Here is a 13,192-nt window from a genome sequence, read left to right on the forward strand (position 1 = left end):
CTGTTGATTTAACATCCTTTGGTTGCACGGGAGAAGGGTTGCACATCGCACGCGCGTCTTGAGAGTAGTGGTGAAGATAGGCGGCCAAATAGTTGGTACCACAGACGGTAGTATAGACGATAGTATAGACGATAGTCCTCGGGAAGACCCCCACATATACACACTTCCATCCTGCAGCTGCTGTCCTCCGTTTACCCCCCAGACACCCCGCAAACATGTTTGAGTGCAGAATTGATGGACAATTTTTCAAAAAGCTGTTCGAAACGTTAAAGGATATCTGCACGGAAGTGAACTTGGAGTGTGACGAAAATGGAATAAAGATGCAGTCGATGGATTGTAGCCATGTGTCTCTGGTGGACCTGAACATCATGTCGGACTTTTTCCAGCACTACAGGTTTGCAACGTGCAGAATGTTCTGTCTTACGTTTACGTGGGAGTTTATATATACATATATATATATGTATGTATTTTTTTTTTTTTTTTTTTTTTTTGCACACCGTTTTAGCTAGTTCGTTCACCTTTGGCTAGTCACTATTTTGCCTGACCTGTTCATAATTTTTTTTTTTACAACGCGGCAACTACGCAGCAGATATGTGACGGTATAATGTGGTACCCGCTTCCCCTTCCCCCCCACAGGTGTGACAAAAATTGCGTGCTCGGCATCAGCATCAACTTCATGCTGAAGATCTTATCCGTGATCAAGGAAAAGTCTACTGTGTTCCTTTTCAAGGAGGACAACGACAATGAAGCGGTGCTGAACATAGGGATAATCGACGAAGAGGAGCAGTCCAGCACGGAAGACTCCCTCGAAATACAAGTGAAGTTAATTAACACACAGAAGGAGCATTTGGAAATTCCACAGTCTGAGTACCATTGCCAATGTACCATGAAGTCCAAGAAATTTCAGGAATTTACAAGATATTTAAATTCCATAGGAGACAATGTTTCGATCTCCATGAAGAAGGACACGATGGTGTTAAGTACCACTGGGGCTGACATAAAAGTTACTAAACAGTTTACAAATGACATGGCTGATATTTCCATTAATTGCACGAAGTCGGTTTCTCAAGAATTTGCCACAAGATATTTGGTCATGTTTTCTAGAGCATCCTCTCTTTCGGATGAGGTGTACATTTCGCTGTCACCCAACATCCCCGTGTCCATCAGGTTTAACTTCAAACAACCCATGACGGACCTGCAGGACAGCTCACACCTCACTTTTTTCCTGGCCCCTAAGATTGGCGAGTACTAAAGGGGGGGGCGGCAAGGCAGACAATCAATGAAGCAGCAAACCTGCTAATCGGATAAGTGACTGCCCCTCTGTAGGGAACGCCCCCCACGCGCAGGACACACATAGAACACGCATAGAACACACCGAGGGAACACCGTTCCCCTTTTCTGTAACTTCAACATTATACATATAGGAACCACTACTTAATCGAACTTTTAATTAAAATTTTAAGTTGATTCTCCACATGACATTAACATGGTGAAAGTGGTCGTAGGGTGAAAACGGTGTCTTCGTTTGGGAAGAGTCATGAAAGGTTAAATAGAAAACATGCCCACATGGATGCACTACAGAGTTAATGCAATGTTGGGTTTAGCGGAGGCGGGTGGAGAATTGCCAACGGGGGAACAGCGTTACAGTTACGCTGCTTGTCGTGCCCGTTGTGCAAGAAAAGGAAAAGATACGACAAACAAATTGTCCTCACGTCTGAGTTCCAACGCAGGGTGACAGCTCATCTGTTCCGTTCGCAATAGCATCCCCATCTCCGCCACCTGCTTGACGTGCCACATTAAAGTGGTAGCTGAGTTGGTTATCCTGGCGCATCTTTTCCATTAATCCCTTCTGATGTCTGCTTCGGTTCTTCGTCTGATTGCGGAACAGCTCCTCCTCGCTGATGGTGTAGAAGTGGGGGATGTCCTTTCGGTCGGGTTCATTCTTCACCTCTCCATAGTTAGATGTGATTGTTTCCGCTTCTACAGATGTGGCATGTTCCTCTCTGTCAGGCGTGCGTACGACGTTTGCTGTCCTGTATGTTTGTCCCTGCACAGGGGGGTGGTCTCCCAAAAGGTGAAGGAAATCCCCCACGGAGATGTCCTCCCTGTTGATTCGCAAAATGTATCGCAACACCTGAACGGCGTATAGAACCTTCTTCTTAAAATCGACGCACTGATTCCATTCTTGATAGGGCACGTGTATTATGTGCCACCCGCATTTTTGTAAAATAAAATTTTTTATAATCGAGTTGATGGTCCTACTGTGACTCTCCTTGTAGAAGTGAGACACCCCATCCACTTCGACGAGGATGTTTTTTTTTATTTTTTTTTCCACCACGTTGCATGCATTTGCTATTTCGGAATCACTGCTTTTAGAGAGGAGGTTCTCTCCCTCCAACCTTTTCGTCTTATAAATTATTTCAACATTGGGGTGATCTTCCACGTTGCGGTGATCCTCCACGTTGGAGTTTGCCCCACTTGGGAAGAATCCCCTCATTTTTTTCCTATCCTGCAGGAAGTCCACCACGATGTCGAGCTGGTATGGGCCGAACTGAACTTCGCTCCTGTGCGCAACACCAACTAGACTAAGAAAACGGGACACGTTTCGGTGCGTCTTGGACGACATGATCAGATAGTCATCGATGCGTAACTTCACACTTCTCACCTTAACAAAAAAGGTTCTTACAAATCCTGGGAAATCACAATACTTGGGGAAGAATGCCCTCAGGTAGAGGTCGACTACCTGCAGCTGCTGGATGCTTATAATAGACATTTTCTGGCGGTGCTTTTCGTTTAGCAAAAAGATGAGGTTAAAAAAAATGCTCAGCTCGTTTCTGAAGAAGAGCTCCGGGTGGCTTTGCACCAGGTGGCACTCGGACTGCTTCGTTTCTTGCCTCACGTCCGATCGCTTCGTTTCTTGCTTCTCCTGCGATCGCTTCTCTACTTGTTTTTCTTTTTGCTTCCCTTCTTGCTCCTCCGTTGCCCCTTCACAAAGGCACAACCGCACCGTGTGAAAGTAATACGCGAAGGAGAGTGCGACGTTGGCGAGCTCCTTCTCCCCCAAGTCGTGCATGCAGACTAACATCCTTTGGAACACCAACTGGTAAATCGGCTTGTAGAAAAAGCACAACTTGGTAAACGAATTAAACAACTGACAAACGTTGGTCTTCTCGAATTGGAAGTTGTTAAGTAGTATAACTTTGGAAACTTTATACAAAAAGATCACATCTCTGTAGAGCAAATTTGACAGGGAGTAACATGCTAAGGTTAAGTCAGCCAAGGTTAACTGGTGGATGTTCCGACTGCACAGCTGCACTGCTTTCTTCACAAACATGCGTGAGTATATTCTTAGCTTGCTATATGAATACAGGAGAAGTACAGCCTGGAATGGCTTCAGCGTATCTACCCGTTCGGTGCCTTCTTTGAGTAATACCTGATGGATCTTCCTATCTGGGAGTTCCAGTTTTGCCAGTCCGTAGACTAGACAGCACAAGGACTGGTTCGACAGGATCTCTTTTTTTTTTTTTTTCTCCCTTATAATGTAGCTAATAAAGTGGAACAAGTGTTTTGGCTTCATTTTTGCAGCGGCGTAGGAGTTCACAAAAGTGGACAGGCAGAGGAAGTCGAACTGGGGCCCTCTCCGAGCGATGCCGTCTTCACAGGAGGACGCCCTCTCATTAAACTGCTCATTTGACTGCCCATGTGATTGCCCATGTGACGGTTCGTCTTTGCTTCCCCCCACCAGTGCAGCAGCTTGAATTGATTTGTTGCCATTTTTGCGAAGTTGACCGATCCTCCTAAGCAGCAACCGGTGCAGCACCACGTAGACCTTCTCATCGCTCAGACCCACTTTGCTAAAGGAGTAGGCCAGCTGCTGCAGAGAAACCACATCAAACTGGTAGCTCTTATACTTCACCCCAATGGTGGCTCTGTAGAGAAATTCATCTATCAGGTAGGTAAACAGAATTTTGTTTTTTACATTCAACCTAACAAGTGAGCTAGCCAAATTACTCATCTCGATATTTTTGAACTTTTTCATTTTTAGAATACATTCTTCCGATAGTTTTTCCAACATCAGGGTGTTCTTTATTTGCATCTGAGAGTATGCGTGAACCAGGTTACTTAACGATTGGGGGGAAAACTTGGACGCGTGGTTTACGATGAAGGGGATGAGACAGTTGAACGTTGCGTTGTCGTAATGTTCCAACCTTATGAGGGCGTTCAGCAGGATGGATACGTCTTTCGGTTGGGGGTATCCCCCCGAAGTGCAGTTTCCTCGGTTCTGCCTGACTGCATATCCACTTGGTTCCTTAGCAGAGGCACTTCCCTGCACGTTTGCCACACATTCCGCTTCTACACCAGTGGAACCTATTTCGACCACTTCGTCGGGGGGAGCGCATTCAGTAGCAACCCCTGGAGAAGGCACCCCACGCATCCTCCTCTTAACCTGATCACACACAACCTTGCATAGCTTGTTGTTCTTTTCTCCCAATTTGGCAAAACAGTTAAGGATAATGGCTAGCTGGAAAAACTGAAAGGAGTCCCCCTTAAAGGCGATATGCTTCACTACAGCGCTTAGGATAATGGGGTCCTGCCTCCCCAAGTGCACGGTGCTATACAGAATTATGGTCACATCCTTGGGGGTGAACTTTTGCACGTTCTTCCCTATCCACGGGGTGCAGTGGTGGAAGATCGACTTTATGTGTTTCTTCGAGTCGATTCGGAAGAAGCAGAAAATGGCCACCAGTTCCCGCACGTGCCAGGGCAGCACCGCAGGCTCGTCTGACTCATCCAACTGAGTTGACCCGGCTAACTGGACTGACTTAGCCGATTTGATCGAATCGACATGATGTGCCGATTCACCCTGCAGACGCCGGAGGAACGTCTCTGCCAACATCTTTACCAAATGCACTGGCTTCGATTTGGCAAAGGTAAATAATTGAAAGAGCTTACTAATACTGGTGACGTCAAAGTTAGCATGTATCCTCTTCATCTGCTGATGCATTAGCAAGTTCAGCTCCCTGTCCTTCTTCCCCACAACTACCATTGTTTTGTAAATTCGTACAAACTCATGTGGCAGCAACGAGCGCACAAACTTCCTCGTGCATAAAAATAAGTTCTCGAAAAAATCGGATGGAAGATTCTTCCTCTCATCTTTCCTTCTCACCGTCTTGTATATTTGCAGGAGATCCTTTTTGCTTTTACGGTCAAGAAGCTCTACACAGAAGGGGATATTCTTATAATGGAGCGTTTGATCCTTCTGGCTAAATGGAATAACTACTATTTTTCTGTGTCTGGTGTTGCTGCATGAGTTGTGTTGTCTCTGCTGCTGGTGGACCAGACTGACTCGGATTCGGTAAACTACGCCCCTACGCCTGCACACCAAGTGTGGAGATAAAAGGGCGCTCGACCCCCCGTATCTCTGCAACATGATGTGTAGCCGCAGTGGGGGAAGCAGTCCCTTCGAAGGTCACCACAAGGGGGGTCATCTCAGTAACGGTTTTTCCACGCGTTCGACTATTCCACTTTTAACCGTTCCGAGTTTTGCGCTTACCCTCACGCAACGCTGTGAGTCGGCCTCTACCCTACCACAAAACGTTCACACTTCTTGATCCATAAAAGGGGAATGATTTGGGTCTCCTACCAATGATGGCCCGTTTAAAGTTTAACTCGCCTATCGGTTGACTTGCAGCGTCATCTTCAGGTGCACAAAAAAAAAAAAAAAAAAAAAAAAAAAAAATACCACACTGTGAAGAGGTAGCCAACGGAACGACGGAACTGACCGATCGAAGGGTTAACCCCCACCGGGATGACCAACTTGAGGGGAAAAAATTCCCACATTGACACATCATAAGTAGTCGTAACGAAAGAAAAAAAGAGCCAAGCACTGCCTAATGTGAGCGCTAAAACGAGTTTCACCTCGATGGAAAAAAAAAAAAAAAAAAAAAAAAAAAATTTGTTCTGACCAATCGCTCGACCATTATTCCAACCGGATAGGATTGCTCAGACTGTGAGGATTCCCTAAAAAGGGGAAGGAGATGGTCTAATCGTTTAATAAAATTGGGCAGTGACAATTTAAAGGAGTATGGACCACCAGAGGGAGAGGCCCCCGGGCGGGGAAGCCGCTTCTTCCCCGGACAGGGAGAAGTGTAAAGAGAAACACACTAATGATGAGGTCTCTGCACAGGACTCGAATGAACCCAGTAAGAGAATTACCAGGAAGAGCAAACGGAACACAACCATTTCGGCGTACTCTCCGGCTCACATATCAGAGCCTGTGTACCAGTGGGAGGTAAGGGCCACATCCATCTTGTAATCTCCCTGTTGGGTCTATTCATCGGGAAGAGGAAGTTGTTTCGTCACGGTGCTGAATACGGATCATCGCTTTATTCACACCATGGCTGCTCCCCCTTGCAGGTCTCCAGCAACGACCGTGTCTTCTACGACAAGATGAACGACCTGATCATCCACCAGAACGTGGCTGCGAAGGCGCTGCTCGTGACGGATATAAAAAAAGTGAAGGAAAACTACCAAGCCGTGTATGTGAAGTTCGACTCAGATTTGTGCGAACACATAACCTTCGCTCCAAACAACACCTTCTTCCTGTACCACTCGATCAACCCTAATAGGATCCAGATCTCTGATGTTCTAAACAGCCACAATATATACCTGAGTGTGTGCATAAGTAATCTGAGCGAGTGTAAAATCTTGGCTACCTTTTGGCTCCCCGGGTGTGGGCAATCAGCCGCAAAAAACGATACGGGCGTGTCCTCTTCCACGTCGGTTACATCTGTCACGTCAGGTGCATCTGTCACATCAGGTGCATCCGCCCCTTCTGCCGACTTCGCCGTGGTGACCAACCAGGGAGTGGAGATTTTCCACCTGTCCTTCGACAATTTAACGATAACGCCACTGAAGAAGCACGTGATGAAAAGCGACCAATGCTGGTATGACGAAAGCAGCTCCTACATCGCCCTCCTCTCCAGCACACACAAAACGCACGTCATCTTCCCCTACCTACTAAACAACAGCAATGCAATCAAATTGCAAAAAATAGAATTGAATATACCTAAAACAGAACCAATAAACAGGAGCGATATAGAAATAATTACCCTATACGATGAGACCTACTGCATTCATAAGGATTACAAAAATGGAAGGATCTCCTTTCGGTGTTTATCCTCCTCCTTATCCTTCGACTACGTCCTCGACCTCTTCTGCAACGGAGTGTTTGACACCTTTTCGGTCGATAACATTTTTGGCGTGTTCAATTATTCTAATGAGAAGGTATATCTGTACGATGTAAAATACCAGAAGAAAAAAAAGACCAGCTTCCTTAGTTCCTTGTCTGAGCATCTGACGAGCAACCACACCATTAACATTGCCTACTTGACCTCTCCGAAGCAGTTTAGGACGCAGCTTGTGTTAAGCCATATTTCTTTTCACCCCTTTAATGTGTTGTTGGATAACCAGTACGGAAATGTTTACAAGATCCGCGTGGACTACGACGTCTTCATGCTGCAGATTTGCCAGCACTTCGCCAACCTGGTGGGTACCAAACCGTAACCCCAATGGCAACGCCCATTTATCACCATGACGGCATTGTTCTCTGACCTGTTCATATAATACCCTTTTCACGTTGCCCCCGTTTTCACCTTTTCACGTTGCCACTTTTTTACCCCACAGAACACCTCCGTGGACGTGCTCCTGCGCAGACCCAACTGCAAAAAAAGAATCACGGAAATGTTCTTCCTCTCCCTGGAGAACGACATCCAGATAGAGGACTTCCGCACGATCGTAAATATAATAAACCTAAACTACCGCAAGCTGATCGAGCAGTCTGCAAAGAAAAGAAGTCCCTCCTCCGTGAGGGGAGCTAGCCATAAGATTATTCAACCCGTAGATGACATACTTAAAAACTTGGGAAGCAAAACTCTGATCACCGAGAGGGACATCGTCACCGATGTCTTCCACGCCTTCATGATTAAAAAGTATGGTCTCGACAAAAAGGAGACTCTTTTCAACTTTTCATTGAACTTCCGTCAAATGGAGAAGGCTAAACGGGAGAGCAAAAGGGCCACCGGGGGAAGGGACGACCAAGCTGATAGGTACATGCTAAAGTATAGAATAAGGAGGAGGACTCCCCCGGGGGAAGATGCAAACGTGCCGAACCAAACGGACCAGATAACCACCACAACAGAGGAAAGCGCCACCCCCTCGGAGGAGTACAGACTCAAGCTCAGCTACGCAGAGCTGCACAGCTTTCCAACGTTCCTCCTCTACGTCCTGGAATATATGAAGTCCCTCCTCATGCTGAATATAATTCCGAACAGAATTCTGCAAACCTTCCTTTTCGACATATGTATCTTCTACGAACAGGACAACTGCCTGCGTCAGTTGTTGCAGTTTTATGTAATAGCCGACTCGGTCGAAGTAACGAAGCGGTTATTTCACTACTGGAAGTTGACACAACATTCGTGGGCCTACCAACTCTGTCTAGACATGTCCCTACGGTTAGGTGAATACGAAATGGTCCTTCACCTCTTCCTATCGGCAAACAGATATATAAAAATTGTCGACTTCATAAGGAGCCACAACCTGATCGATTATCCCATCGCAGTCATTTTTCAGGCCATCGAAAATGACTTCGACTCGTCAGACAAATACATCATATTCAACCACGTCCTTTCTTCGCTCACCCGCTGGATTGAGTACGTCCCGAAAAAACAGACAAAATGCACAAACCATTCTTCAAACAACACTCACCCCCCTTCATATATCATTATGGTGAACCACTTCTGATTATTTTTCTTTCTCCTCCTTCCCACCGCAGCGATGCAGACCGCGACCCCGAGAACCACCCCCTTCCCAACTTGCAGGTAAGCCGCCGTTCGCCTCGTTAAACAATTTTACAAAAATGTTCACACATTATTGCCTATTTTTTTGTCCATTTTTTATCCCTTTTTTTTTTTTTTTTTTTTTTTTTTTTCCATTTTTGCTTCCCCCCTTTCATTCCCTGAAGAACTGCGAAAAGTGGGTGACGTTAGTTGAAGAGTAGTGAACAGTCCCCTTTGTTTGCTCAGTAACGATACAGCTTCCCCCGTCTCCCCTAATGGGAAAAAGGATCCCGGTCGGGTAGATCCCCATTTGGCCCCCTTCTCCGGGCCGTCTAAACAGCTTTCCACCTATCACCCTTTCGTGTAGCACCCATTTTTTTTTTTTTTTTTCGTGCGGACAGCTAACCCAACATGTGCCTCAGAGTATGTTTCTCATCTGTGGACCCCCTTTTGGGGGACCCAACTGTGCGTGTTTATCCCACGCGGTGATAAACTTTGCCTGCCCCCATAATTGGGGAAGATACCAACGTACCTGCGTACTATGGTTGTAGTTTAGCGTGAACGTTTTTGCATCGTTTGGAAGGTAACAGTGGGGGGCACTCCGAGGAGACGCCGGGACGGGAAACCGCGCGTAGTCCTGCGGGGAATCCCATGAAGTTCAATTAGGGGTAAAAAATTGGGGCAACTGTTCACAAACAACAGATGAACAGCAGATGAACAGCACATGAACAGCACACGAACAGTGGTAACAAAATGAAGTAACCGCCGCAGGGACACACATCCTACGGATAAGTAAATAAGTTTCACTGGCGAGGTGCGCGGTGATAAAAAAAAAAAAAATGAAAAGGGGGAAAAATCACTTAAAATATTATATGGCCACAATTTTGGTTAGTAACATCTGTTTGGGGCAAGAGCCCAGGGACAATTTTTTTTTTTTTTTTTTTTTTTTTTTCGTCAAGGCGGCTACACAGGTGTACAGGAATACACTACAGCAGGCAGAAATGGAGTGGACCCTCCATTGCACATTTTCACGTTCGCATGTTTGCACGTTTGCACGTGTGACGGCGTATTCATGGTGGGGTTGCCATTCCCACATGGAGAAAGCGTGACGAGGTCCAGGTCAGTTCTTCAACGCGAACACCTTCTTGAGCAAATAGGCCACGGCACCCTCCTTGTGCGAAAGGGGGAGTACACACTTGGCATGTGATTTGGCCGAATTAGTCGCATTGGCAACGGCAAAGGAGTACTTAAAATTGGAAAGCATAGCGATATCGTTTTCAGCATCCCCTACAACTAACACTTGGTCGTTAGAAATATTGTAGTGTTTTAAAAGGTAATTAATTCCCGTGTATTTATCATGACCTAATTTAGTGACTTCAGCGTGTCCATTATAGGTCGTAAAAATGGTTAACTTATTTTTAAACTTCTGTTTGAGGTTCCCAATCACTGTCTTAGATTCTGACGGATCCAACACGATCATTAATTTGTTCATGGTTCGATACTTGAGCATTTCATTGTGCCTTATTATGATGCTTCTATTTTCGCTGTACATTTTTTGTAAAAAGTCAGAATATTTATTATCCTCCGTTACATAATTTGACTCTCCTCGGTGGAAAATGGTTTGGTTAACTAAATTATTTTCCACTAGATAGCTAATTAACTCTGCATATACATCAGTCTCTATCGTTTCGTCCAGTAGCGTGTAGCCAATCTGGTCATAAACTATCGTTCCGTTTATATAAACTCCAGGCATACCATAAAAGTTCATTTTTTTTAAATTTTCTTCACCGAATGCACTTAATATTCCTACCTTGGATCTACCTGTACATATGCTTACCATGTACCCCTTTTCGATTGCTTCCTTTATCGCTTCGATGTTTTCGCTGGGCACCTTAATATCCTTGTCCACGAAGAGCGTGCCGTCAAAATCAATCAGGAGCAGCTTGATGTCTGCCCCCTTCAGCGTTTCCTCCACCTTCTTGTCAGCGCTGCTGTTAGCCATTTGGGCGGCACAAACGTGCGGAAACAGCTAAACAAACAAACAAGCAAAGAAACAAACAAAAACGTGGTTCGAACGCGGTTCGCGTGTTGGTCGATGGTACGTCTACTGGGGGCGCAACTCAGTCGACTACGTTCCGCAAAAAATGCTCATAACCATAAACGGTGAAATCTGTTACGGGAAGCCACCTACGAGCGAGATTCCACTGACAATAATGACCAAATGTAAGCAATAACAAGCAGCATAGAGCAGCGCGCAAGTGGCAGCCAAGTACAACGTGATTGAGGGATATCCAATGGGATGCTATATACGCTCAAAAGAAAACGTACGCTTTGGCGCTTCTCCTACAATCGTGAGAAAACGAAATGGGATGTTAAGGACTTGCAATGTTTGCTTATATTCCAAAAAAAAAAAAAAAAAAAAAAAATTTACATGTACAAGTCAGGTAAAAAATAAAACAGCGCGGGAAAAAAAAAAATATTAACAAGCCAATGGAAGGGTAAAATAAATAATGTACAAATTGAGAAAAATCACACATGTGGGTCAAAGGATGTAGAGATAGGAAATGCATAGCGATGAAAAAAACGTATTTAGGCAAAAATATTGTAAAGCAAGCACATATATATGTATATACTTACGTGGGCACATGGCAAAAGTGCTATAAATTGGCATGCACATTCGCGCATTATTTTTATGAAGTGGCTCCTTCGTGGTTTTTTTTTTTTTTTTTTTTTTTTTTTTTTCTTACCTGCTGAGAGCGTCCTGTGGCACGTATTATATCACCTCCTCGTTTACGAGAAGATCTTACGAAAGAGGAAGGAGCGTAAAGCAAAGTGAACTAACGTTGGCTAAGCGGCCCAAGTTACTGTGGTCTGCGTCGTTATTTGAATGTCATGGGAGAAGGCTGCAAAGAAATTAACGATCAGGGGTTAACATAGTTGAAATGATATGTGTCCCCCCTTGCTAGGCAATTCTGTATGAGGAATTTTTTTTTTTTTCTTTCCTGTTCAACTTTATGTGAATTCGTGCAAAGTCTGTTAGGGTGGCACGGAGGCTGTCATCCTGTTGTTTGGGGGGCGGGGCAAACACGTTGGGAGCATCAAAACACAGGTGCAAATGCGAAGATTCAAGTGGAAAAAAACCTGCAGAAAAACGTGCAGGGATATTCCTGAAACGAGTTAATCGTCATAGCCTCCTCCTTCCAGTTCGCAACCGAGTTAAAGAACCACAAGGCGCACAAGTTGCGCGAAACTTACACACGTACGGAAGAGTTAAAAAGGCGCTTTTTCATTTGCACGTTTAACGGTCATTTGAAGTGACTGTTTGGTGTCACTTGGGGAGGGGCCACTCAACGGTGACAGTGTTGGTTCCCCTGTGAACGATTTTAAATCGCCCCTTCTTCCTCAGTGAAAGAAAACGCAACAGAATGGAAAGTAGCTGAAATGAAAAAAAAAAATAAATAAACCCATGGCCACGGAGAAACGCGTCCGAAGTGGGTAAAGGAAAGACGCTTTTGACCAAATTGGCCAATTATCACCTGAACGATCTTTTTCTCAATTTTGACATAACGGCAGGGGTGTGACCCACTGTGGAGGTAATCCACTGCGTCTGCTTTGTTGTATTCCTCCTCCTTAACTCCCAGCCGAGGGACAGCCATGCACCCTTTTTAACACCCGAACAAACGGAGTAAGGGGGAGGCCACAACAAAAGGGTGCCATATGTGGTAGCTGCAATACATGGCATTAGCATATCAATTCGTGGGTCTACCTCAATGGGCGTAGGTAACCCTTTTGTCAGCTTTTTCTCTTTCAATAAGGAGTATCGAATTGTACAATGCAAATGCGCTACACTGGGTCATGTCCGGTGGAGGCGATGCGATGCTTCCCAACGAATGACCACACGGAGGAGCGCAGTTCGGAGGAATATGGTTTTGAGCATATTTGCGTGTACTCTGCAAAGATGGGAGAACGGAAAGACCGGGATGGGAAAAGTCACCACGGGGAGGTACCTCTTTAGGAGTTGCCTAATCGGCCTGCTTCACAATTTTTTTTTTTTTTTTTTTTCCCCCAAACCTCGCAAAAGAGGGGTCAGTACGTCCGTACTGCTTCGGACTGATTCGCAAGGAACGTGGGGGGTTATAGGAGACGTTTAACCAACAAGGTGATAACCCCGGATGGAAGTGACCATCCCCTTGTTCTCCAACCGTGGATCATTACGAAAGTAAAAGCAACTCTCTGCAAACACACCAAAGTGCACACGCGGCGGTTATAAAATTGAGAAGCGGACTTATCATGTTCGAAAGAAGCGACGCTTTAATGTGTATGGACCAGGGGAAGCATTTTTTTTCTTATGTGAT

The 13,192-nt window shown here is 45.3% G+C and overlaps 4 protein-coding genes across 4 annotated transcripts; 2 read left to right on the forward strand and 2 right to left on the reverse strand.

The window, feature by feature from the left end:
• Positions 1 to 215: 215 nt before the first annotated feature.
• PCOAH_00054170 (Proliferating cell nuclear antigen) lies at positions 216 to 1,252 on the forward strand (the record flags this gene model as incomplete). Its single annotated transcript, XM_020062197.1, has 2 exons — positions 216 to 394; positions 637 to 1,252. 2 exons carry the CDS (start codon positions 216 to 218, stop codon positions 1,250 to 1,252), a joined length of 795 nt encoding a protein of 264 aa, XP_019917475.1.
• Positions 1,253 to 1,708: 456 nt separating this feature from the next.
• On the reverse strand, positions 1,709 to 5,431 carry PCOAH_00054180 (Uncharacterized protein; the record flags this gene model as incomplete). Its single annotated transcript, XM_020062198.1, has 1 exon — positions 1,709 to 5,431. One exon carries the CDS (start codon positions 5,429 to 5,431, stop codon positions 1,709 to 1,711), a length of 3,723 nt encoding a protein of 1,240 aa, XP_019917723.1.
• A 654-nt stretch (positions 5,432 to 6,085) lies between these two features.
• PCOAH_00054190 (Uncharacterized protein) lies at positions 6,086 to 9,058 on the forward strand (the record flags this gene model as incomplete). Its single annotated transcript, XM_020062199.1, has 5 exons — positions 6,086 to 6,292; positions 6,418 to 7,548; positions 7,687 to 8,711; positions 8,834 to 8,879; positions 9,023 to 9,058. The coding sequence occupies 5 exons, from the start codon at positions 6,086 to 6,088 to the stop codon at positions 9,056 to 9,058; spliced, it is 2,445 nt and encodes an 814-aa protein (XP_019917844.1).
• Positions 9,059 to 9,957: 899 nt separating this feature from the next.
• On the reverse strand, positions 9,958 to 10,839 carry PCOAH_00054200 (Haloacid dehalogenase-like hydrolase; the record flags this gene model as incomplete). The annotated part of the gene is made up of 1 exon (XM_020062200.1): positions 9,958 to 10,839. One exon carries the CDS (start codon positions 10,837 to 10,839, stop codon positions 9,958 to 9,960), a length of 882 nt encoding a protein of 293 aa, XP_019917642.1.
• Positions 10,840 to 13,192: the final 2,353 nt, after the last annotated feature.

Source organism: Plasmodium coatneyi, chromosome 14, assembly GCF_001680005.1.
Source record: "Plasmodium coatneyi strain Hackeri chromosome 14, complete sequence".
Lineage (NCBI taxonomy): Eukaryota > Apicomplexa > Aconoidasida > Haemosporida > Plasmodiidae > Plasmodium > Plasmodium coatneyi.